Source organism: Callorhinus ursinus, unplaced genomic scaffold, assembly GCF_003265705.2.
Source record: "Callorhinus ursinus isolate GAN/ISIS: 27379988/994484 unplaced genomic scaffold, GSC_fseal_2.0 scaffold69, whole genome shotgun sequence".
NCBI classification, from domain to species: Eukaryota; Metazoa; Chordata; class Mammalia; order Carnivora; family Otariidae; genus Callorhinus; species Callorhinus ursinus.
The window spans coordinates 4,490,004-4,515,934 of record NW_027397131.1 but is presented as its reverse complement, the minus strand read 5'-3'; the positions used below and the strand labels follow the sequence as shown (position 1 = coordinate 4,515,934).

General features: G+C 40.3%; 1 protein-coding gene across 29 annotated transcripts in view; it reads right to left on the bottom strand.

Moving 5' to 3' along the window:
- Positions 1–25,931, bottom strand: part of ANK3 (ankyrin 3) — a 681,670-nt gene that overhangs the window by 28,862 nt on the left and 626,877 nt on the right. For 24 of the 29 annotated variants that reach the window (XM_073886212.1, XM_073886216.1, XM_073886210.1 and 21 more), the window contains 11 exons: positions 24,560–24,767; positions 23,393–23,489; positions 22,236–22,464; positions 21,475–21,600; positions 20,586–20,708; positions 20,114–20,140; positions 18,969–19,050; positions 7,043–14,881; positions 6,345–6,419; positions 3,138–3,269; positions 2,110–2,253 (listed from right to left, as the gene is read on the bottom strand). In XM_073886212.1, coding sequence (XP_073742313.1) covers positions 2,110–2,253; positions 3,138–3,269; positions 6,345–6,419; positions 7,043–14,881; positions 18,969–19,050; positions 20,114–20,140; positions 20,586–20,708; positions 21,475–21,600; positions 22,236–22,464; positions 23,393–23,489; positions 24,560–24,767 — 9,082 coding nt within the window. The remainder of the gene's footprint in view (positions 1–2,109; positions 2,254–3,137; positions 3,270–6,344; positions 6,420–7,042; positions 14,882–18,968; positions 19,051–20,113; positions 20,141–20,585; positions 20,709–21,474; positions 21,601–22,235; positions 22,465–23,392; positions 23,490–24,559; positions 24,768–25,931) is intronic. The other 5 variants (XM_073886236.1, XM_073886237.1, XM_073886234.1 and 2 more) reach the window with 4 other exon arrangements.

Genomic DNA, 25,931 nt, shown 5'->3' with positions numbered 1-25,931 from the left:
TTTTCAGGTATCATAATGTGACAGAGATGAAAGGGTTGTGGTGTATATGGAGGTCTTAGTGAACTTGGTGATAGGGGTCCACTCAGAACCACAAATCAAATAAAGAGAAAAAAGAAATGATACACAACAGAGACAGGAAGAAAGCCATTTGCAAAGAGCTCTCTGAATATTCACGACAATACTGTGAAACACGGAGGTTTATTTACCAGCCTACTGAGAGGGGAAGTAGGAAACAATTCCCTTGTTTTAACCTTCACTGTGTGGACAAAGGGAATATTTTTCTCCTTCAGCAGAGAAAGAAGTCAACAATGGTCTGGTCATGGTGAGGAAAGGAGGTTTCATAAAAGTTCAACAAAGAGGAGAGACAGGAAAAAAAGGCAGCCAAGCACATTTTCTGAATCAATGGTTTACAAAACGAGAGCCTAATTTTCCCATCAGTCCGTGACAAATACCAACTTAAGCTTTTGTTGTAAATTCAAACTGCTATAGGTAAGTATAGTCACCTATAAACCAGAATCTTGTTGAAAAGCTGGCTGAGATTAGCTGAGGTTTATAATCTGCATAAGTGAAATTTACTTCATACATACATTCCTAAATTTCCCTATGATTTTTTAAAATAAGAAATATAAAATATTAAGATGTAGCCATGAAAAACTTGTGAATTTATTTAATGATATTCTGATTTTAAAATGTTAAAAATAAATAAAGCTTTCACTTCTATTGACCATTTCCATTATTTTCTGGTTATCTTGCTTGTTAGTTCTTTCTTTTCTTTTCCTTTTCTCTCTCTCTTTTTTTTTTTTTTTGTTTGTTAGGTATTTTCTTAAAAATTTTTTCCCAAAAAAGAATATTAAAAGATTCTATAAACTCTAACTTGGCAATAATTCAGAATCTGATATAACAATGGTCTACCTTTAGTGCAAAAAGAGACTGGCTACCATTACATGGTCTTACATATAAGATGAGGCCTTGAAGAGAGTTTTTTCCAAGGTTCTGTGGCATTTATAAGCTTAAAAAGAAACCACTTTTGACATTATTGTCCATCGTGTTAATGTTATGTGGATAATAACGTATGCTTTAAATTTTCTGTTGACTTTAACTTCAGCAAGCAGAAACTTTTTAAGAATTTGACAACTTTGCTACATAACATATCTAGAACTAGAAGTTGTTGATTTTTGTTAGTCTAACTTTGCCAGTTTAAAAAATGGGGGAAAAACACCGTATTTTTCAAAACTGGGGATAGTAGAAAAAATATCCCTAAGCTCTTCTTTCTACCTCCACACCATCATCATTTTTTACTCAAAATTCATTATAGGAATAAATTTCCATTTGTAAAGCAAGACAAGCACCTTGAAAAACAAAGTAAGATATTTGTTATACTTTTTGATACTTTGATTAAAAATATGCCCCAATTTACACACTGAAGGAAAGATGATGATATTCTTATATAAATTAAGCTAAATGTAAAAAAGGAATTACTATGTTATTAGTGACATCTGTGCTCACTGAATTAGAAATGACACTGACTTTTATATATGATAGATCAGGCAGGGTTTTTCCACACAATAAATGGAAGCATATAAAGTTAAAATATGCTAAATAAGTAAAACATGTTTTTGAGTGATGCATTAGACTTTTTCAGTTCACGCTTAAATACTTGGCCCCCCCAAACAGGAATTCAAACAGGAATATGCTTAAACCTGACCCAGTACCTTGGTTGTTGGATAAGAGACAGCTTACAATTTGGTCTTATCAATATGTGAATAAAAGCGTTCACTAGTTTTTTAGGTTAATGTGAAAATGACAAAAGCAATGCATTCTCTAGGTATTAAATTTTCTTCCACTTGGTCACGTAAAATATTTGAAATACCAACTCTTTCAGTTAACTTATGCTTTTATACCTCATTATTTGTATTTACTCTAACAGAAATTTATCCCGTTTGTTCTATCAGAGTGTTTATTTGCAGACTCTAGCAGAGAAAATGCTGTGAAAATGAGAAATTAAGTCAAGCAAATCACAATTTAGTTGGTTTTAAGTGACTGCCTTGTCCTATACACTTTCAAATTTTATCAAATGATTAAATAAATATGAACACTAAATTCAATTACCATCAACAGGGTCATGGAAAACATTGTTCTCATCTGCAAAACTTCTGGTGCCTGAAATATTTCCATAATCAAATATTGGTCCTTCTAGGAGAGTCACTATATCTATTCGATTAATTTTTGTCAAGACCGAAGTTAAGGCATCAGCTGAAAAAGGAGAAAAAAGGGTTGAAAACCCGATTAAATTATTTTCTTCCAGTCATCCCAATATCCACACAAAAGCATGGCGTTCTCGACCCTCCAAGTGGTTTAGCTCCTTCTCCCTGCGGCTCTGCCATATTACCATGCAGAGGGCTCAGAAAGCTCGGTGTTACAGGGACGTCATGTCAGGGTCTTAAGAATCACTTTGTGAAGCTATGTGTGGTGACAGCAACATTCATTCCACGGTACGATGCTGAGCAGATGGGCCTCAAAATAGCTAGACTCCTTTTAGTTACGAGGGGATCTATTAAAATTTTAAACATGTTCCTCTCCTTTTAGACTGTCAGAATAGATCACCCTCATATTTGATGCTTAGCATTTTAATGACTTACTAAGGTCAGGCTGACACAGGCAAACCCACAGTAACTTATTTCACATTGCCGTAGTATAGCACCACTCTCCCCCCACCCCCCACCAAACCAAGCCCAACCTAAAAATACTGGAGAATTCTCTGCAGCACAGATGAAGCTGAATAAAATGATTTGATCCTATCCTTCTTTCTTTTCCTCCCTGTGCATCTAGCTCTGGCCACAGCAGTAGCCTCACAGTGTTTCTGACTACTACCCCATAATTTAACAGCTAGAATTCGATTTTCATTTTTGATGGTCATGGAGAGAACGAAAGACAAAATGCAACAAATTCACCACTACCTGCTTTCTTAAGAAGCTTCCTAAAGACAGGTGTTTAGAATATTAGCGCTAAATTAAGCAAGTATAACTTCAAAAGACTTGCTATTACTTTATGATTACTCTGGTCTATTAGCAGTAGGCTTATCTAAAATACTGAATATATGCAGTTTTGAAAGTTAAAGTAATATAATGTCAGCATACTTGTAGCATTTTTTCCGTCTCTGGTAACCCATTTTTTTAATAACATGAAGCTTTGAGAAATTAAAGAATTTGGATTTTCCACACGTATTTGATTGATTTCATCCACTGAAAAATTCAGTTCCCTTGCCAGTTCTGTAGAAAAGAAAAAGAGTTACTAAGATTTCACATTCTACTTTTATCACACACGTTTCATAAACGTAATGCTCAACTGCCCTACACACACGCACACAAAGGAATTGTATAGTAAAACCCAGGCCAACCTTGAGCATTAATCTTTACATGCTTGCTTTTACAGGGAAGTCGTGATCCATACAGGCTGGACTTAACTTTCCTGAGATAACTGCTTAGTTACAATTAGATTCCCTCTTGAGAGATTCTTTTATAAAGATTCCTGATCTATACAAAGAGGTTGCTGCTGGATTCTTTTAATTTATTAAATTAAATTGAATTGAATGCAGCCAAATTATTCTTTGCACTTTGCTCAAGCCTCATATAAGATGGGCAGGGATACACACCCATAAACAGGGCACAAGAGATGCTGGTAATGAGCCTTCAGCAATTCCACTTGGGAGGTTAAATGATGACCACAGTCCAGATTGCTGTCTGCGCTATGCTGCCACTTGTCTAACAAATAAAAGGGAAATAGCTTTGTGTCCATCTAAATGTCTATACCCGTACGCTCGTCCTTGTCAGAGAGTGTCTTTGGGAAGATACGTGTGAGCCTTAGTGGCTCCCTCTGGGAACAGGAGTCAAAGATGAGAAGGAGCCTGACTTTCCACTGTATGTTTCCTGTACAGTTAAAAAAAAAAATCCTCAGGTATGTATTACTTCAAGTGATTCTAGAAATAAATGGGAAAAAAAAAATCCTCCCATGGAAAAGAAATTGGTCAAGATTCTACCCTGCTTAAATATTTCTAGCATTTGGCGACATGCATGCAGAAGCTCAAAAAACTCCAGATCCTTTGATCAAGCGATTTCACTTCTAGGAACTATCGTGATGATACATTGGGTTGGGCACAATGATTTACACACATGAATGTTTATCTCAGGCTTGTACTATTAAAAAAAATGGAAAACAATCCAAGTGTTGACAAAAGAAGAGTTGAGTTAATGCAGCGACTTGTAAACTGTTTTGATCATGGCCTACGATTAGATATACATTGTATAGCACGTTGTTTACATAAATGAAACCAGATCTTCAAGAAGCAAAACTTAGCCTTAATACAGGTAACACACAGACATTTCCCCCCAATTCTATTCTATGAAACACAAAACCAAAGTATGTATCGATTTCATGACTCAGGAGTGCATTGTGACCCAAAGTTAGAAAAACACCATTATAAAATATGTACACTAGATGTTATTTATCCATGAAAACCAAGATCATAGAATATGCAATTTTGTGGAAACTGGGTAATCACAAATAAAAAAGCAAAAAATTTACATGGTGTATATAACATTTTAAAGCTTTTTATACAAAAATCAAAGTACATTAAGATGTTAACAGTGGTTCTGAGGGACAGGATTAAATTTTGCTCTTCTAACTGATAATTTTAATGACAATCTTCACTAAGCAGATAGTAATTCAAATTACAAAAGTTAAATTTCTTTTAAGATCTTCATCCCTTTGTGCTTCAAGAGACAATACTCCTTACCATCCAACACGCCCTTATGACCCAACTGTATCCTTTGTCTAGTGGTCCAGTGAAGAGCAAAGACACACTGTCGCTGAGAATTTTACAGTTTAATAGCTTTCTGTCCCATCTTCTCCAAAAATTTACTCTGACAGACCTAAGGACTGGATTTGTCTAAGGTAAATAATCTAATAGTATGGGCATATAATACTGCAAAACCAACATTTGCTCCAGTGTATTTTGTCTGATGTTAAAATATAATTAGTATTAATTTTATGTTAGCAAATATTTATATATAACGAATTGCTATTAACTCTCAACAAGCTGCTTAGGATTACTCAGACCACCTGTCTTCTCAGAGTGCCCCTAGGCTCCTGGTCGTTAGCAGTGTGCCCGAGAGCAGAGGCTGGGTGGAAGGAGACAGGAAGGTTTAATAAGCTGGTGGCGAGGGCAGGACTTAGGCCATTTAAAGGAAGAAAATGTAGCTGACCTTGTTTGCCATTATCTCGTTTCATATTCTCCCTTTTAATAGCAGAGATAATTCTTTCCCTAAGCATAGACTATCACGGAGGGTATACAAGATGACTTAGATATGACAATGGTTGACATTTGTATTTTAAGCTACTGTGTTGTTTTGGCTGAGTATTAAAAACATACACTCAACGTCTAGAACTTAAACTTTCTCTGATTCATGAGAGGTGGGATTTTGGAGGCCCAGTTAACATCAAATCTACAAAGCAGAATTGTCCAAATGACACAGAATCTTATCTTCATCTGTAATGAAGTGAAATCAAGCTAAATATTCCTTTTCTACACACGGATCATACACAGTTTCATTCAACTCACCAAACTCAATGACTTTTGTAAACCGAATGAGTTTCTATACGTGTATCCTACTTAAAAAATTGTAATTGGAATGTTCAACTTCCTCATTCCCTTGTTTTCTTGTTTATGTAGTTATTGAAAATTATCCTTGTTTTCCTTTAGCAAAGATATAAGATTTCCTTTTAAATAAATCGTTGGGCATAAGAGTGAGTCCACTTAAAGAAAGGTCTCAGGGAAATAAACATACAGATAATCTGTGTATATCATAAAAACCGTGAAGATGACTCACGAGCGATTAACATTTGGGAAACGCAGGCATGGGTTAATTGAACAGTTGCCCAAGAGAGCTGCTCTACGGGGAATACACCATTTTCAAGTTCTGGATTACTTAAAAGTCACAGGCCTTAAATGTGTTTTCCTTGACCCCAGAAAATAAGTTTACTACGAGGTAAAATGTTATCTTCTATTACCAGAAATGGCAGTGTGAAGAAAGTGCCTACATTTAAGGTAAAGTAAGATTTAAATTTCTATTCTTTAGTGTATATGCATTGAAAAAAGCTTTGAAAAACACAGGATGTAAGGTATTATCGATAATTATCTCTGGGTAGGTAGACTTTGGATGGTAAAAATGTTTTTTGTTTTGTTTTCTACTTGTTGTTTGCTTCTGGTTTTTATAATGAACCCCTTGTGAGTAAGACAAAGAAATAAAGAAACTGTATTCGTTTCACTCAGGAGTGTGGGCACTTACCTGTCCAACTAAGTCCCAGGTGATCAGCTACTATTGCCATCCTGATATCTGTCCGTTCACATGGACTCTGTGGACCTACGATTTACAATTTCTTAATTAAAATAATCATCAAGAAAGACACGATACTGGAAAATTGTTTTTTAGCAGTACTCAGATTTTACAGAGAGACTAATGCTAACACTGTACACTTAAATGTGTCCTAGTCACCTACATGAACACTTGTCTTTTCACATGGCTCGCTTGATTGTCACCTGCCCCGGCCAGATGTGAGACTACATGGATGCTCAATGTGATGGGATCAAACATGCTGACGAGCTAGCTACTGGACAACGGTTACAGAATCACTGTGTTGGTGAAAACACCATGATGGGATTTCAACATCTGTGCTTTTACTTTGACAGGATCATTAGTACATTAGGAAAAAAAAAAAAGCTGCTCATCTTGAATGACACCAATATCTTCAGCATGCTTCCCTAGCTGCCTACGGTGTCGGCTGGTTAGAAGGGAGCGAGAAGAGTGTGGAGACAGCACACACAGATGACAATGACGGAATGAGAAACTACGGTTAAGTCACCGCACAGGCAATCACGACAGTTCATGCACTAGGCTCTACGAGTCGGAAAGTGTTTACGAACTACGCTCGTTCTCCAGGATGTGAGCAAAGAGTGCTCGAGAGACCTGACTGCCTTCATCCTCACCAGTCCTCCTACTGCTCCTTTTCTCACTGCCGGCCTTTTCACTCTTTGATTTTAAAGGTGCTGCCTCTGTTTTCTTATCTCTAGCAGACTTCGTTGTAACTGAAGGCTGGCCACCCCGGGAAGTCTCGGACAACGACGTGTTTCTTGAGGTACTGTCTTCCTCATCGGACAACTCGGACTGCATCTTTTTGTCTTCTTCCGAGAGGCGGTCCACAAGCTTTAAGGTCTCACCACTAATCCCCTTAAAATATTCAATGGAATGTTTACATACTTCCTTAAGCTGACTCTTCCTAACTTTTACTGTGGTGGTGGTGGTGGTGGTGGTGGTGGTGGTGGTGGTGGTGGTGGTGGTGGTAGTGCTGGTGCTGGTGCTGGTGGTGCTGGTGACACAGGTGGATCTTACCTTTACTGGCAACTTGGATGGAAGCTGTTTGGCCTTGCCTTTCTCTGGCTGCCCTTGTTTTGGTGTGGCGCATGCTTTCCTAACTGCGTTATCCCTGTGTGTGTCTTTTACTGGAATTCTGGACTTTACGTCTACACATGAAGAAGCAATAAGGGTTTTGGTTTTCTCAGATTGACTGACCTGCTTCGTTTTACTCACTTTCATGTTTGGCATATGACTTGGTGGGCAGATATCTTTTGGTGAAGTGGCCTTTATGGGAAGTTTGGATTTTCGCCTAATCCCTATCGACTCCTTGGTCTTTTGCTGCTCTCCAAGAACTTTCTGCTTATCTCTGACACAGTGTCCTTGCAGTACCCCTGTCTTTTTTCCTGATGAGATTTTCACTGGATTAGCTTTCTCTGTGGTACAAGTGGGTGCAGAATGTTCTGTCAGAACTACATTACTCGTAATGTTATCTGTCTGTATAGTGGAAGAATCCAAATTGTTGTTGTTATTAAAGTTATCTTTCTGGAAATCATGTTTCTCTTGGGGCCTAGTGCCCATGTGGCTATTGGCTGTATTTGCAATCATTGGTATAGTTTCATTCTCTAGTCCCTGACAACTGGTCATCACAGCTTCTAGCTTATCTGTCACTTCTCCAGAGCCTTCTTTCTTCATGGTCATGGTGGATGCTGAAATTCCCATTTTTATAGGCGTGCGCAACTTGGGGTCAACTTTAGAGGCGCTAGCGGCTGCTGCCGATTTCTCCAAGGAGCCACCACTGGCTGCACCTTCCTGACACTCTCCGCTGGTCGGGCTGCCGGGGTTGGGTTCGACTGGAGGTGCCTCTACATTTCTCTCTAGATTGGTTTCTACAGTGGTGCCCCCCGACTGTGGCTGTGGTGTGGCAGTGACCATACTTTTATCCCCTTCCCCCTGGTCCCCTGACTTCCCTTCAGAAGTATGCTCACCAATCTGGAAAAATTGGAGCCTCTCTTCAACAAAATCCCTCTTGCTCATGTCAATTGCACCACTGCGAGTCATCTCAAACATTTTGCCTTCGTGAAATGGGAAGGGGTTAGGCTCACTAGTTGGGGTACTTTCATCAGTGGGCGTTCGGGCTGGCGTTGTATCAGGGGTTGTTGCTGGAGAGCGGTCTTCCACAGCCAGACCAAATGGCTTAGTCTCATCTTCCCGTGATTTACTGTCAAAAACTTCATCCTCCCCTCGGTTGTTAGACCAAGGATCAAAATCTAGACCTTTGGTAGCTACCGTTTTGAAAGGAGTGGCAAATTCTTCATCTACTTTGTAACTGAAGTAAGTATCAGGAAACACTGATCTGTCAGGATGTCTGCCTTCCAGTGTGAAGAACTGGGCCCCTGATTTCTGATCAGTCTTATCAGGAGTCCTTTCAGAAGAGGAACTTTTAGAAGGTGGCTTGTCTTCGTCTGGTCCCAGCCTTCCTTCCTCCTCGATAACTTCAAGTTTACTTTGGCTAAAGGAGCGATCGGCTGGCTTCAGAATGCCCTCCATGTTCCAGACATCTTTCTTGATTTCCATCGTTTGACCGGGGACTTTAGAATCGCTCTCTGTCAAGCCATCATCTTCATCTTGCAGGTCGTAGCCGTCCAGGGAGTCGATCTCCGTGGCATCAGTGTCATGAGAAAACTCGGCTGTGGTGGCAATGGAACATTCCGTGATGGACTGGTCATTGTTCCCATTCTGGGCGGTTTCGTTCTGAGGTGAATCGAGGCCAAGGCCAAATTCGTGATCTTTTCCAGATCCATTAGTTTCCAATTCTTTCTGGTTGGAAGGCTTGTCAGCAGGAGCTTTGGATTTTGTCATCTCCTTTTGTTCCTCGTCTACTTCCTTTAATTTGAAGGTATATTTTTTAACAGGGACTGGCTGATAGATGGATTCATCATCGCTCGAATCACTGACGTCTGCCCCGGGGGGGACGGGTGAGGGCGGCTGCACTCGGATGACGGGTTCGGCCAGCTGGTACTTGTCATGCTCATCTTGCAGACTGACTTCAATCATGTCAACCTCTCTTTCGGGGCGATAATGATGCTTCTTATCTGGCTCCATCTGGTCTGCATCCAGTGGTGGAGGAGGGGGAAATTCAATATACGCAACTCTATTACTTTTGGGTCTTTGGTTAGAGTCTTTGCTGACATCGGTAGGCGTTTCATGTTCAACGGCTGCTTCCTCCACTGTAGGCTGCTTTAAGGAGGCTGACTTGGCCTGCTCTTCCTCCTCAGACTCCTCGGAAACCTCGGGAATTGGGCTGGGTTTGCCTGGTATATAAGCTATGAGCGAGTCTGGTGTCTTAGACGTAAATTCGTAACTCACTTCCTCTGAACTGGGCGTTTCTGGGGTTAAAGGGCTTTTCCCAGAGCTGTCTAGAAAGGAAACCTGCTCTAGAGTGTCGTCTTCTGGACTACCTTGGGGAGAAGGAGGCTGCTTTTGCTGCCTAGTTGTATAAAAGGTCCCCCTGGTCTCTTGTACTGTCTTACACTCCTGACTTATGATCTTTTTTACACTTCCTTGTTGTATCTCCTTTTCATATTGCTTCCCCACCTGTACAAAACTGACATACACAGGTAAAGTTTTTATGTCTTTCCCTCCCTCTGTCTGGGCTAGCGGAGCAATTCTTTCCAATCCGTCAAGGGGACTGTGGTCGAACACATCACTAGAGGGAGATTCCTTTCCTGGGCTAAACTCTAAGGAATCAGGAGATTTGGTGGGAGAGCTTTCGGTTTCATCGAGAGCAGGGCATAAGCCTACGTAACTCTGACGTTTGGAAACCTTGCTGATTTCTGAATAGGTAACTTTCTCGTCTTCTATCGAATTAAAGTGCTGTGTCTCGACCGTCTCTTTACTCATACTGGACTGGGGTAACTTTTGTGATAGTTCATGTTGGGGGAATGTTGACTGCTCGCAAAAGCCGTCAGGGATATCAGAAGACAGCATTCTCCTTCCCTCGGTGGCTCTGACCGGGATGTGTGATACCGCTGAGCTCTCACTCCTCCTCGAAGGCGGTTCCAGAGGCCCACCCGGCCGTTCCCCTTCTTTCACAACATATTCCCTATATAAGACCTTTTTGGAGGGAGATTTTACAGTCATTTCCTTAATTTCTGAGAGAGAGCCATTCGTTAACAACTTGTGTTCTCTCTCAGTCACAGACATAAACTCATTCCTTTGATCAACAATCTTACTCTCAGGGTGACCAATGTGATTCTCTCTTACATCGTGAACGAGTACATGCGAAAGTTTTTCTTTCTGCAACTTATTGTTAGTGGCTCCAGAACTTTCCCATGTTCTAAAGACCTTTTTGTCCCATGGTCCCTTAGTTGCTAAATCTGAGGTTACGTGACATGCCAAGTCTTTAGCCTGTTGCTCAGAAAAATGGTCAGGCATTGCTTTACTTGACATTTCAGTCCTCGGTGTTTTCACATCCTCGGAGCCAGAATCCTTTACAACAATCTCGTGGCTTTGGGCATGCTCATCCGTAGCCGCGAGGACCATCAAATCGTTTTGCACAGATACACTTTCGTCTGAGGGGTCTATGGCCTGCGGCTGCTTTTCTCTAGCAAACACTTGGTAAACGGGCAGCTTGCTCTCCTGCATTTTTTTAACTGGGATTCTCGACTGGCCCTCTGGCCTTCTGTCTTCTTGTGACACATCCTTACTCTTTGCCTGTGCGCCTTGTTCAAATTTTAATCTAATGGAACTGAGTTTAGATTGTTTGAGCTGAAACCCAGACGGGGGCCCTTCTGGTGCCTTGCTCTGTGAAATGCTTTCTCGGGCTTCCTCTGTGGGCTTGCTGTCCTCGGGCTGTGGGGACAGACCCTTCTTCTCTGGGCTGCTGGGCAGGCTGGCCGCTTGCTTCTCATCGGCTGTGGGGAAGCCTTGTCCGTCATGGCCGTGCTGCCTTGCCCTAACCCGCTCGTCACTGGATGCCAACAGTTCTGTCAGCAGTACCTTCTCGGGGCTGCTACTGGTAGAGCTCTGGGAAGAGTAATCTTTGCCATTTCGAGGGCGTGGCTTCTTCTCTGGGGACTGCAGTTCATCATTTAGCTTTTCGGTTCTGTCACGAAAAAACTGTGACACTTCAGTCAGTTTCTCTTCAGCTTCCTTCACAGTCCTGTCCACCCTATCTTCGTATATCAACTTCTCTCTACCTCTGTCTAGTCTGTCCTCAGTAAAGCGCATCCACATGGCGTGTTTTGGACTACTAACATCGCCAGAATAGTGCAACACTGTCACTTTATCAAAATGCTCATCTTTAGACACTTTACCTACACCATTTTCAGACACATCTTTATAGATTTTGGAGAGAATTTCTTTTTTGGGGGCAGTGACTACTTTTTCTCTGGACCGCTTATCAGACCCCTGTAACTCTGAGCTAGGGGGTCCTGCATGGTCTGTAACTGATTCCTCGGTATCAGAATGAGACACATCTAGCTTTTCTGACAGAAGCATTTTCTCAGCAAACCTGTAAGACTCCCCTCTTAGTTCTGACAACTCATCGTCATGGTATTCTATTGAGTGTTGACTCAAAAGCTTCAGTGTTTTGTAAGAGTCATCGGATATGAGTTGAGCAGAACTAGGGCGACTCTCTTCTTCTTGGGACACGGGAGTGTTTACTCTGGAAGACTCCAGATAAGAAGGCAACGACTCTTCGGCAGTAAGTTCTTCTTCTTCTTGCTGACCCTGTTCCTCTGGACAAGGAAAAGCATCGTGTTTTTCTGGCAGAAAATCTTTTAGGTTAATATCTCCCCGGGATAAGTCTTTCTGATATACATACATTTCCTTCTCTGGATGCTTTTTGGTTTCTCTAATAATGACTTCAGTGGGCTCAGCTTGGTTACCTTTTTCGATGTGGACTTCTATTATACGCTCCAGTTTGGGTTTCATTTGGTTGTCCTTCTCTGCATGCTGGGCTGTGGTTTCAGCAGCAGACTTGTGAACGTCTGGAGGCACTGCCGACTTGTGTTCAAACAGACCTGCCAGTTCTTTGGAAGGGTCCCGCCCGGACTGAAAGGCCTTCATGATGTCATGGACTGACATGGTTTCCTCGATTCTTTCCGAGGCACCTTCGCTGCCTGGTGGGGAATGATAGACCATTCTGGTGGTTGTGGTTATGTGGGTCTCTTCTTTAACACGCATGCCTTTGCTCAAAACTCGGCTGTGGTCATCTTCTTCACCATTGGCTTTCATCTGAAACGCCTTAACTTTTTCCTTAATACTAGAGGTGGTGGGCTTTGGTTCCAGTTCTGTAAAAGTAGGCGACGGTTTGGGTGCCACGGACTCCTCCGGTTGGCCCGGGGGAGCATCTCCAGCTGAGGGCTCATAGCTCCTGATAACGTGTACCACTTCAGTTCTTGTCTCTGTGAGGACAGGAGGGATGGGGACTTCATGAAAGAGCGGCTTAGGGCCCGTGCTCTCAGCGCTCGGTGGGGCGGAGGGCGTTTTTTCACTCCTTGTTTCAAAGCCACTGTCAGACAAGGGGCTTTTGTCCTGGTCGTGTTGAGAAAAGTCATCCGGAGACTCTAAAATAGTATCTGTTCCGAAAAAGGAATCGGCCATTTTACACAACTCTTTCTCAGAGGTGGAAGGCCTCATGGAGGCTGGAGGCATTTTGAGTTTGTGTTCCTGCAACGCGATCGCTGGCTTTAAAATCCTTTTCTGTCTCTCTTCACCATCCTTCTTTGCATCCTCAAACTTATACTTTAAATTTGTCAACGAACTACTCCCAATATCGTTTGTTAAGTAATCAATAACTTTGGTCAAGTTATAATCCTTCTCGGAGGCGGCTTTTGCTTTCACTTGCACTCTCTCCGGCAGGGATGGAGGATGGCTCGCCGCAGCTTGTTGTCTTGCTTCTCGTATTTCTTCCGAACTAAACTCTATCCAGTCGTCTTCGGGAGAGAGTCCTTTGTCACTCTTTGGTGATTTGGGTGGTCCTTTGTTATCTACACACACATCTTTCTTGAGGATTTCACTCACTTTCACTAAGTCTTCCTTTACTTTCTCAACGATTTTGAAAGGCTCTTCATCGTCAATCCTCCCTTCTTTTGGGAGCTCGGGTGGGAATGGCTTCTCCTCAGGCACGTCTGTCTGTAGTATTGCAGTCATCCGCATTAGGTCCTCTTTCATTTCGGCCACGTCTTTTAATATCTCCTGACTGGAAGATAAAGAAGATGGTGTAGACAGCTTAAGGGCAGAGGGTGCAAGGAACAAAGACGACTTAACTGGAGATGAAGTTCGATTGAAATGGGGCTGAGGACGTGTCTCCGTAGTCAATGTTTTAATGGGTGACAGCAAGGCTGCTGCTGATTTTGTAAGTGAACTAGAGTCTGGAAGTTTCTTTAATGCTGGTTCAGGCAAAACATTGACTACAGAGTATACTGGCACTGTTATTATTGATGAAGTTACAGATGAGGTAGTTGCAGATATTGACGACCCAAGGGATGTATAGAGTGCACTTGCGGAAGGAGTTCTTAGAGACTGAAAAGCTGATGGTGTCGAAGAAACGTATGACCTGAGTGGGGAAAATGGCATTGCTGTCGTGGTAGAAAACACTTTCTCAACTGTGTCAGTGGCGGCATTAACCATAGAGCTCACAGAGTTTGTAGCTGTAGAAATTTTTTCCTGTAACGTGGCAGTGGCTTTGCATCCGTTAATTAACGTTGAAGATGACGGATATTTCAGAGGGGAAATAGATCCGTTGACCAATGCGACCTCTGCGTGTCCGGGCATCTGTTTCACAGGTGATGACAGAGAAGAGGCCATCGTGACTTTAGCTGATGAAATGACATCAACTGCTGATTTAGCTGGAGACACCACTGACTTTAGAGGCGAAGATATTAGCGGTGCTGCTGATGTAATAATTGACTTAAATGGCAAACTTGAGGAATACATATTAATGTTTGACTTGGGGGAGGCAGGGGGTGTCATAGTAATGGACGACCTCTCCAAAAGAGACCCTGCTGTCGTCACAGGAGAGGTGCGGGAGGAAAACGTAGCATTGGATGCCAGCCCTTTCAAAGGCGAGGCCTCTGGGACTGTGGGAGCTCTAACCAGGGTACCAGAGGAAACTTGGATACTGTATGGAGATTGTGACACCACTGTTTTGATCGGTGAAGAAATTGTCCGAAAGGATCTAATTGGAGATGCCACATCGCTAATGGATTTAACTGAAGATGTAGTTGACGCGCCTAACGTGGATTTGATTGGAGAAGGAGTCGAAACAGACCATATTGATTTTAGCGGAGAAGCTGATGGCGTATTAGAGGACGAGCTTGATAAGGAAGTGAAGCCTGACTTGGCCGGCCCAGGCACTGTAATCGGAGCTGTTGTCCAGGATTGGTATGGTCTTGTAGAAAAGAATGGCTTGTATGAGTAAGTGGTGGGGAGGGATCTTGTTGCTCCTGCACTCCGTTCAACTGTTTCTTAAATTTTAAAATGAAATCAAACACAAAAATCAACAAAAATGGTTGAGAAACAGAGAGACCAGAGAAAAAAATTGGTCAGTAAACTTTGAAATATTACAAAAGCAAGTACAATTGTTTGCATGATTTAGAATGGAAGAGGCAAAGGAACAATTAAAGTAAAAGAGGGGAAAAAAAATTCCACAGACATAACTGATCCAAAGTTAAAAACAAACAAACAAACAAACAAACAAAAAAACAGAGCAATGTGAAATGAAAGACAGAAAAAGCACATCGCAACCAAGGAGGCCAACAATGAGAAACAGAAAACATGAAGAAAGAATTAATGATGAGAAAAATAACCACAATGGAAAACCGTTCCCTTACTTCCTATTGACTTTCTTATGTGCTGGTTTCGAAATATCAGCAGCCATTCTGCTTTGCCTGTATAGGTACAAGTTCGTTTTGTGCAACCATGTTAACTTTCATTTTAGCAAGGTCTAACGTTCCCTCTCCTTGAACCTTTCGGTGATACTGATTGCACCTACTTAGAACCGGATCGATGTGTGTCACTGTACATTAAATATCTAGAACTCTTTTTTAGAAAACTACTCAAGCCTATTTCATGCAGAATCCAAGGTAACTTTTAGGTGACAGGCAACTGATGTGCAAACTGTGAAGCCACTGGATTTTAAATCTGTACCTTCCATGCACAATTCGGTTATGCTTCACACCCATAAAAAGCCAATAAGAGCAAGAAATTTTCTGAGTCAGAACTTTAAAAGAAAAAAAGAAAACAAAGAAAAGGAATGTTTGCATTTATTTTTTCCATGCAGCATATTCCTTTTGGTGAGGAAAAAGAAAATGTAATATGAAATGATTTAAAAATGCATGTGTACATACACACAAAGGGGGAAAAAAAAGCAGAAAATATGGGTCATGGTTACCATAAGCAAGCAAAGCAACTGAAAACATTTTATCATGCGCAATAATATCATGGCAAACAAGCCAATGAAGTAATACAATTTTTAGGCCGTATTATGCACAATATATAAACTTTAAAAATATTTCCACAAGAGCATTTAGAAAGAAGAGTACACTTTTTCCATGAGATGCAAAATCTTGGTACCTTTTGAGACTTTTGGAAAATATTTAATACTGCATATTAAAAACACATCTGCAACTAAATATATCCACATCTGGAGTTATCTTCATTATGGATAAAAGCACATCGTTTATTTTGGATATTGTTTTCAAACAATTGATTATACTTTCAAATCTCAAAAGGTATCAGGGGAAAATCTAAAAAGCAGTCGTATTTTTAATACCCCATACTGAAGTATCTGCAGTGGGATACAGTATATTATCTGTATACATTTTTATCCATGGCAAAGGTACCAATCCTGGTGCCTTCCCAGAATGGTCATGGGACTCATAGATACCCCAAACACCGGAGCAGCCATGAGGCAGACCTACCACTAGGAAAGACGGATTTAATACCAGCATTCATCTGGCAATGGGACAAGAAACACATGAATGAGGTAAGCACACTCGCCAGGGGAGAGGAAACACACTTGGTCCTCTCTACTTCTACAGCTCTAACAAACAAACCAAGCTGGTCACAGAGATTTGGAATGCCTGCCAAGGGCTAGCGGCCTATGTCAAAGTTGAGTACAGTTTCACTCCCAGAAAGCACTGGTGCAGAATAAGAGTGACACGCGAAGAGGAAATGAGAATCTGCTTCATCTTTTATGCTCCTCTTCATGCTGTGCCCGGGCCATTGCTATAATCCAGTCCTTGGATTAGCAGCTACTCCCACAAGGGTGAAGATTTTCATTCCTGGTGTACATTTAAATTCAGACATTCAGAACATGTCCTCTTCTAAGCTTACGTATTATTCTAAAGAAATGTGGAAGAACTGAGGAAAGACTCACCCATTCGTTGGCCCTTCCTAGTCATAATTCTCAATATTATATTGCTTAACTCTTTTGGAAACACCACAGTGCAAATGGAAGGTTTGGGGATTCCTTCAATTCAGTGACGTGGGCTCAGTCCAATGTCTCAGGAGAATTTATTTTTATAACTACCAGAAACTGGCAAAGCATCTCTCCTTCACCACTGAAGGCTGGCTCCATCAAGCAAAGAAGTCCTCTGAACCACATGTATGGTTTTATACTTCTCATGAAGCAGCCAATTTACTGATCGCTTACACATTTTATGCTCTAATGACACATACTCTGTGATGCCCTTCATAACAAAGAAAATTTCTGGGAGCTTCTGGATGTCAGGCACTGAACTACACCAGACTCTTCCTTTACTTTGGGGGCTGTGTGGTTTGAGAGGACAGGGTACTGAGGGACAAGCTGCATCACTTGGAGTTCTAACCCCAATTAAGGGGGCACAGCATCTCCTTAGTTTCTTTATAGTCCCATCTTAGTCCTTTCCATTCCTCTGTTTACCACCATGATGCTCCCTTTCATAAAACAGAGCAAAGTACTCTCTTCCTTCTATCAACAGTCGAGGAAGATAAGCCACATATTACACTATAACTGAAAGTAACTAAAAAACAACAATACTTTCACAAATGGGAAAAATTTAGTTGACTTAGCACAGTCCTCACATTAAACTCATATATCCCCCCAAATACTTTAGGGACCAGAATCACATGGGAGCTCACCTGCCCAGAGGTGCCTTGGACCTAAAGGAGTGGGTCACAGAGACTGTTCAAATCTTAAGGACACTGCCTAGGAATCCCAACCAGCTACCCCCTGAGAGCCTTAGCTCTGGGGCAAGACACTATTCCACAGAAAACTTCTACCCAGCAGATGTAGTCATATTGAAAATCCATCTAGATATACACATATACCGCCCCTGCTTTGTGATTAATAGAGGAGTTCAACTTAGCCCTTATTGGAAGGATTTAGACATTTATGCTAGAGGCAAAAACTGAGATCTGGAAGAACATTCATGAATGTGGTAGTATTTCATTTCTCTTATGCTCGCCATTTGGTGTCTGAATATAAAAGCTTCCCTAGTAGTCAAGGGGCTAGACTCCAGAAGACTATGCTAAGACCATCTAAGCTAAAGAGTGGAGTCTTCCTTGTGCACATTTAAGATGCTATCTTGGCTCCCAGAAACAGGAATTCAGGAAAGCTGGGAAAAACCAAAGTTGTGGCTCTTACTGGTAAATTTCCAATCTCCCTTGAATCAAGTTAACGGTGAGTAATGGAAAACAGCTAGAAACTGTTTGCTAGCTTAACAATAATTTTTGTAAAAATCCTCTTCCGATGGATCAAACACAGTGCTGCTCTCAGCATTCTTAGCTCCTGTCGGTGGAGGGATTCTCTGGAGGGCTGAGGGGACAGCAAAGCGTGGGGTGGGGAGGGAGACAGATGAATGAATACGACTGAGTGGATGTATACCTTGATACTTGCAAGCCAGTTAACAATGAACCAAAACAATCACTGAGCGAAGAAAAGGGCTTAGCCAGTCAGTCGAGTGAAGACTAGCCTTGGAACTGGTGTGTAATAAAGGCCAGGGGCAGGGGGGGAGGGGTTGGGGTGAGAGGGAGGAGGAAATAAGGGATCAGTATAGAAGTGCTACCTCAAGGCCGTAGGAAAATCTAATTCTTGCAAACTGGGAAGAAGGAGAATCAGGACTAAGATATAATGATCTACCTACATTAAGAAAAGTGAGACGACAATCAAAGTTACTTTACCATTCTTTCTACCATCCCACGTATATAAAAATAAGTATTTTCCCTTTTGAGCATAGATCTGAAGCAACACTGGTATGTTATCTCCTAGTTAACAATCAAAGTGAAATCAAGGTTTTTAAAGACAAGTAATGAGTAGATGTTTCTAATTTAAAAAAGAGGTAATGTTTTTAAAAAAAAAAACGGTTTTGAAATTATGATCTAAGGGAGTTTGTACTTCAAATCTTTAACTATGTACAAAATATCACTTAGATTTCGTGATAAAATTTTCCTGCAGGCAATTTTTCTTTAGCCATTGGGTTTTCAAATGGCCCCCCAATTCAGTTTGTACAGAAAAAAATGCCTCTTCTTATAAAAATCCATATAGATTAGTAGATGTGTTAGAAAACTCACTCATTCCAGGCTCAGTCAAGTAGCTGTAGCGCTTACGTAAAGCTAAAGACGCAAAGCTCTGTCGTCGATCTGCTTTCTCGGCCTGAAAAGGGAAAAGCAAGAAGAGACTCTGTCCAATTTCCTTGTGACATTTTCATAGTTTTGAAACATTTTGTAGGATGGCATGTGGATACCTCGTTTATCTTTACTTTTCTTCTGATGGATTTTCCTCATGAAAATGTTAATTTCCTATTGTGGGTCTACAACCCCACCCCGATGTCTCAACCAAATTACCATTTAGCAAATATAAGAGCACCAAACACAGCAGACTACAGGGGACTACAAATACAAGACGAGCATTACAGAGACTTCTGATGCTGAGCAGTAAATCTCCCCAAATTCATTCATATTGAAAGCACATATATCACGATGTACAGTCACTCTATGTGAGTACATTCAAGGAAAAGGGGCACACGGTGTCTCATTCCAGTTACTGCTATTGTTTCTACATGTTAAAAGGCATAGTTAGAGTGTAGGTGAGGTTAAAAAAAGGTTAATGGCTTTATTAGAAATATGGATTCTATTTATTAGTACTGAGGGGTGAGTTTTAAAAATCCAATTATCCTATAACTTGGAGAAATAGTAGGAGATGCATTTGTAAGGAAAAATTCATTCCAAACCAAATGGAACAACGATACTCTTAAAAATGGCCAGGATAATTTTCTTTAAATAGAATACCAAATATTTATCAGTAGCCATGGAACACATATTTTGTATTAAATAGAACACCTTGATTTATACAATAAAATTTCATGTCACTCATGATCTTGATTTAAATGTTACACAGAGTGGATAGTAGGTGAAGATATGAACAAATGTGTATTTACACATGCCCAGCTACTACATTTTAAAATGTTGAAAGAACGTTAGTTCCTCTTTTTAAATCATTAGCTGGATTACATTGCTGAATGCCCTGAAGTAGTCTCGTATATGTGGAGGAAGATCAAACCAATCTTTAAGAAAAATGTATACCCTTTACCTCACTTACACTAAGATCTGCAAAAACAGAATACGTTTCCCACACTTCAGCCCGCTGCAACTTCTTTTATACAGATTTAATTTCTATTCTAGCTCTGATAGAGTAAAAGCAGAAGTGTTCATATTACCTCATCATCTTGATCTGACTCTGTTTCCTTTTGGTTCCGAGATGCATTGCAGAGACAAGGAGTATTATAACGGACAGCAGGGAAAAGAATATCAGGATATGAAAAGGGCTGAGTAGGGAGCACAAAATGCAAGCGGAATCAAGAAAGCAAAGCAAAGCAAAGCAAATCAAAAGAAGCCAACACAAAATATCAAGAACTATACATCCATGGCAAATTAATGCGTGACGTTATCTGAAAGCATAAGAATCTATGAGCTAGCAGCAGAAGCAGAAGCAATATACAGAGGACTCCATCATACAAACCATAAGATCTGACACCACAGTAACAAGACTTAATCTACGCAAAGAGACCAATAAAGCTCGAGTTTTAAGAACTTTAATCATGTTACAAAGCATTCCTTAATTGCATACCGAGGGCCCACTTCTCCAAGACTGGGGGAAGAGAGTTACAATAAACCAGTATTAAAAGATACCTTTTTATGTGCTGGCAGAGTGATATTTAAGTTGCAAACAGCTGTTTGAGGCAGTCCTTTTGTTGTCTTTGGTTCTTTCAGAAAAGAGAGACGACCACAGGGCTCCTGGCTGGTGTCTCTAATCTAGAAGAATTTAGGTGGTTGACAGTTATAGAAAGAGACTTTCCTGAGGACTCAAGAGTTAAACAGGTTTATTTTACAGAGCCCTTCAAGAAGTAGGCAAAGTAAAGGGAAAAGATGACGGTAACAATTACAGGTCAACGGCGGTGGTCACGTGTGAACTCGGTGGGATTTAGAATGCCCGATTCTGAGATCAGACCCAGGATTGCTATGTCTGCCTGTTTCCCTGGCATTCTGTTGTATAGTCTGGGTTATATGCATTTTCCTCCTGTCCAATAATTTCTTTTTCCCAAGGCCTTGGTTTTAGCAACAATAGTAAGAGCAAATAATCATCACACTGAACAGTTGTCCCATGTCCTTCTGTTCTCTGAGGAGGAAGACGGTCTCTCCAGAATGTTCTTGGGCATTCAGAAAGGAAGATGGAACTTAAATACTGAGTTTGGATTTCATCCATTATTTGATTACTGAGCATTAACCAGATATGATGCATTTTATTATTCTAGATTGGTCTTACAAACATCTGCTTGAACATAAATAATTATTTAAATGTTTAAAAGGTAAAGTTTTTTTTTCTTTTTTTTTTTTACTAATTACAAAGCTTTCCTGGCTCAAAAGTACACTCGGGGAGAACCAGGACAAAATCTGACCTTGTTCCTCTGAATTCAAGTTTGGTGGGATATTTCAAACTGAATAAATCACTAGACTCTTTTCTTTTTATTCCTAAGAGCATTTTTTTCTTTTTTAATCGGAGTCTCTGTTGATGATTTACCTTGATGGAAAATGGCAGTCTATTTTCTTTGAAAGCATAAAAGTTAAAAACAAGCTGCTGTCCTCCTTTGGTAAGTGGGGCCAGATTTCCATAACAATCAACATAAATAGGTTTTCCTTCGAGAACCTTTCAGAGTAAAAAAAATACATAATTTGATGTTAATTTCAGTTGAAAGAATTTTGAGATTTTAAGTCACATAATATTAAAAGACTGACATATTTCTATGTCACATTTGTCTCCTTATTAGGAAATTGCTTCTATGGTGTTATTTGCCACAAAAAGAACTCTGTTGGCTCACAATTCAACTACTGTGATTGGAAACTGAATCATGCAAATGTACAAGACAGAATTATACATTCAGTTCTATTCTAGCAACTTTAGACATCTTTGAGAAAGTGCTGACATCACTTCTTCATACAGATTTTGAAAGGGCTTTTTTTTTTTTTTAACTCAGATACTTTCACTGGGTTTGAAAATGGAAAATCATAGTAATGTGCTAAAGACAGTGACCATAAAAATAAGACAACTCCAGTCACCACAGAGAAGTATAGACCATGATGTAGATTCATTAGTACTACATTGTAACCAAGATAACCTCAAAGACACATAAAATAATTTGAGAATAAATCTATATCAAATTTTTAAATCAAAACCTGAAATCAAGAATGTGCTTGATATTTCCAGTGAGTGCCATTATGACCTTAAAATAAAACCCCATATCTGGGGAATGTAATGGAACGGACTGGTTGTGAACAAGGTACCTCAATATCTTTGCTTCTTGCAACTTCCTCAAAATTCTCTTGCTGCTCTAAAGTTTTGTCCACTTTGTCATCTGTCATGCAGAAACAGCGCAGGGAGGATTCTACAGGATCATTCATTTTGGCAAAAACAACGAACTTGGCCATATATGGAACACATATTAATTCTCTGTATAGTTGTGTGGCTAACCCCACAGTTTCTAAAACTTGATGGCAGTCTGCAAGCCAAAATCTGAGAAAAACAAAAACAAAACAGAAGTATGAAAATGAGGTGATTTAAAAGCTAAATCTTAAAAAAAATTCACCGTTAAAAAATTAGAGCATATAAGGGAACTATACCAAAACATTAACTTGTTAAAGAAACAGCAAAGATGTTTACTCTGTTTACAGAAGGTCTACATTTATTATTTGTTATAATTTTGCTGAGGAAAGGCTAAGGATCTTTTTTTTCTCTCTCTCTTTTCCTTCCCATAAGATTCTGTTCCCCCACCCCCTTATATTTAGTCATGATTAGCCTTCCTTTCTACTCCTGCTTAAGAGTTTAATCTCCTTGATGGACTCTGAAAAACAAACTGAGGGTTCTAGAGGGGAGGGGGGGAGGGGGATGGGTTATCCTGGTGATGGGTATTGAGGAGGGCACGTTCTGCATGGAGCACTGGGTGTTATGAACAAACAATGAATCATGGAACACTGCACCAAAAACTAATGATGTAATATATGGTGATTAACATAACAATAAAAAAATAAAAAATAAAAAAAAAGAGTTTAATCTCTTATTTTACATTGGATGGAGCAAGAATTTTATGGAAGAAAATGGGAGAGAAATGGAAAGTCTATCAGTCTTTTTTCTTTGAAAGCATAACAATTAAAAACAAGTTGCCTCCTTCAGTAGGTGGGGCCAGATTTCCATAACAATCAACAGACATAGGTTTTTACAAACTGCTAAGAACTAGAAGAATCAAGTCTAGCACCATATAGCTCCTTGTGAGAACTGGGTAAGATGACTTATGCCAGTCAATTTTAAATTTCTGAGTTAGGCCCAATTTTGCCATTAAAATTAAAAAAAATAATCATACTAGTATTGAGCACAAAAACTTTCACTTTCCAAAAGGTAATAAAACGAATTCCTTAGTGCTTTTTGGAATCCATTATTTCCATACCTGGCTGAAACATTGGTTGTAAAAGAGACACAATCCTTTATGAACGTCAGGGGAGTAGTTCCTGTGATGTCTTCCCACTGAGCAGGCGAGGTGCCCCCTGGGAGAACAAGAGCAGACATGTTGATTTTATCACAGGAGGTGCTCCTTGTAAAATCTTCATCATCGTCCTGTTCTTCTGGCATTGCCACGAACTTGCAAGACTTCAGCACGTTCAATTAATGGCAGGCTCTAAGGGTGGTTTTCCTCTCTACTCTCCTTCTGTGGTTTTACTGCCTTGTTGTGATCTCCTTGTAAGACATTTTATTTTTAAAAAATTGCTTTTCAGTGTCTCTGGCTACTGATGAATGGTTTAAACGTGGGGCACCCACAGGCTATCAAGTGCATTTTGTAAGTGCAATTTATAAGTGCAAAGAACTGTTGTTCAGAAAGACAATATAATTCTTATTTATTTTTTTTTATTTGTTTAAAAAGACAAGAACGATCAAGAAAGTTAAGCAGCAGCTGATTTTGTACTGCCCCAATCATGTAATTTTCCAGGGCACAAAGAGGAATCAGCCATTAAAACTACTCATAAAAACAAAAAAACACAACCTATCTTAATTTAGGACTTTCTGTTAAAAATCATATTAGGTTGATCAAATGAAATAAGCTCTGGATTCCAGGTGCTAATCACAAAATGTGTTCTCCTGACCCTGCAGATTTAGTCTATTGGATTAAACTCGGGAATTGAGTGCTGAGAAGAATCATGTCCTCTGCTCTGCCCTATGCCTGGTGCTCTGTGGGGGCCTGTTTTCTCCAAAGTCTGTCCAATTTCCTGTAGTCTAAAGGGTGTTACTAGGTCCACCACCTCTGTCTAGGTCCCTGAGAAATGATCTAGATGCTCTGGTAGATTCAATACTATTTCAATAACCTTAAAAGAGCACTATTATTAATACTACACTTAATAACAGGGAAAATGATATTACTGAATTTGAAATGAGTCATGGTCTCAGCATCTTAAAGAAAGGTACAGGGACAATACAGATGGGCTGATGGACAAGTAAAATGTTTTATTTTTTTTCTAGTCTTATAAAGTGGGCATGGATATTTCAAAGGCTTTCTATGTTCGTACAGAGTCACTGCAAGTTGCTAGCCTCAACAGCAAGTGCAGAAACAAGTCAACCACACCTGTAATGCTACAGAGCAGGCGCAGATTAGGTGTGCTGTCCCCCTTGTACCCGTTGGCTACGCCTTCACCAGAGGGTGGGGGCACCGGAATGGTCATTGTGATCGGTTTATGGAATTTCCTTCTTCTTGGTTCCACAGTAACGATTGGGCTAAATGTTGCTTTGTTTCCAAGGATCTTTTTCACAATTTCGTCAGGAACAGGCTGGGCCTAAAGATAGAGAAGGGACCTGAGGTGGAAGTTTAACATTTTTCTCTCATTGGAAAATTGACTTTTTAAGTGAGGAGGAGAAAAAAACAAAAACAAAAACGCCCCCCCCCCCCACCGCCATGCTTTCTTCTTTATCCTTTCTCACAATTTCAGGAGGGTGCAAAAAAAAGAACCCAAACAACCTCACACTGGAGCAGGAACCAGTCAGTGTATTTCCTCAACAGAATATGGACGACATGAGCTTGTGTGACAGGAAATCTGTTGTCACCACGGAGAAGTCTTTCAGGCTAATCCAAAGTAAACATCAGCAAATATTGAGTCTAGTCTATTTTAAACCTATGCAGGACATCCAGTAAAAGGTCACATAGGCGATTTGTGCCCAGGTAAAAATTGGGGTCTTCAGAGTTAAGTAACAAAAGGGATTTAAGATTTCAGTTCAAGACTACCAAACCTAATGGCTTCCTTTTGGCTTCTTTGCTAAGGAAACTTCATGTCACTGAACTATAAGGCTGTCTCCTTAGCTCCAAGTGGTTACGGAAGGCCTACCCAGCACTTAGAGTACTTCACTCTAAAAAACCTCCTAAGAAGAACCTCAGTTAAACTATTAATTACTATATTAATTGACACAAATTAAATTACTTTCCTTACTATTTTCTTTTTTCAATAGATCTAACTGAAACAGATAAATATAAGAAAGATGACTCTTGCCATGATTTTCAGTTAGCTTTCTAAAACCCAAACAAGTTCCAACTGGTTTGGATAAAACCCAGTATTTATGATCTACTTCAACCAAAATCTGAAAGCTTGCAAGTTTCCTTATTACTGATTTTTATGAAATGGCGTCTTATAAACCAAGTCAAATGTGGTTTGTTTCTTTAATGGTGTATTTGCTCTTTGGTGCTCTTGTCACTCTGAATACCAATAACCTATGGTTAACAAAACAATCTTTTTTTTAATATATATATTTTTAAGATTTTATTTACTTATTTGACAGAGAGAGAGTCAGTGAGAGAGGGATCACAACCCAGGGGGAGTGGGAGAGGGAGAAGCAGGCTTCCCACTGAGCAGGAAGCCTGATGCGGGGCTCGATCCCAGGACCCTGGGATCATGACCCGAGTCAAAGGCAGACGTCCAATGACCGAGCCACCCAGGTGCCCCAACAAA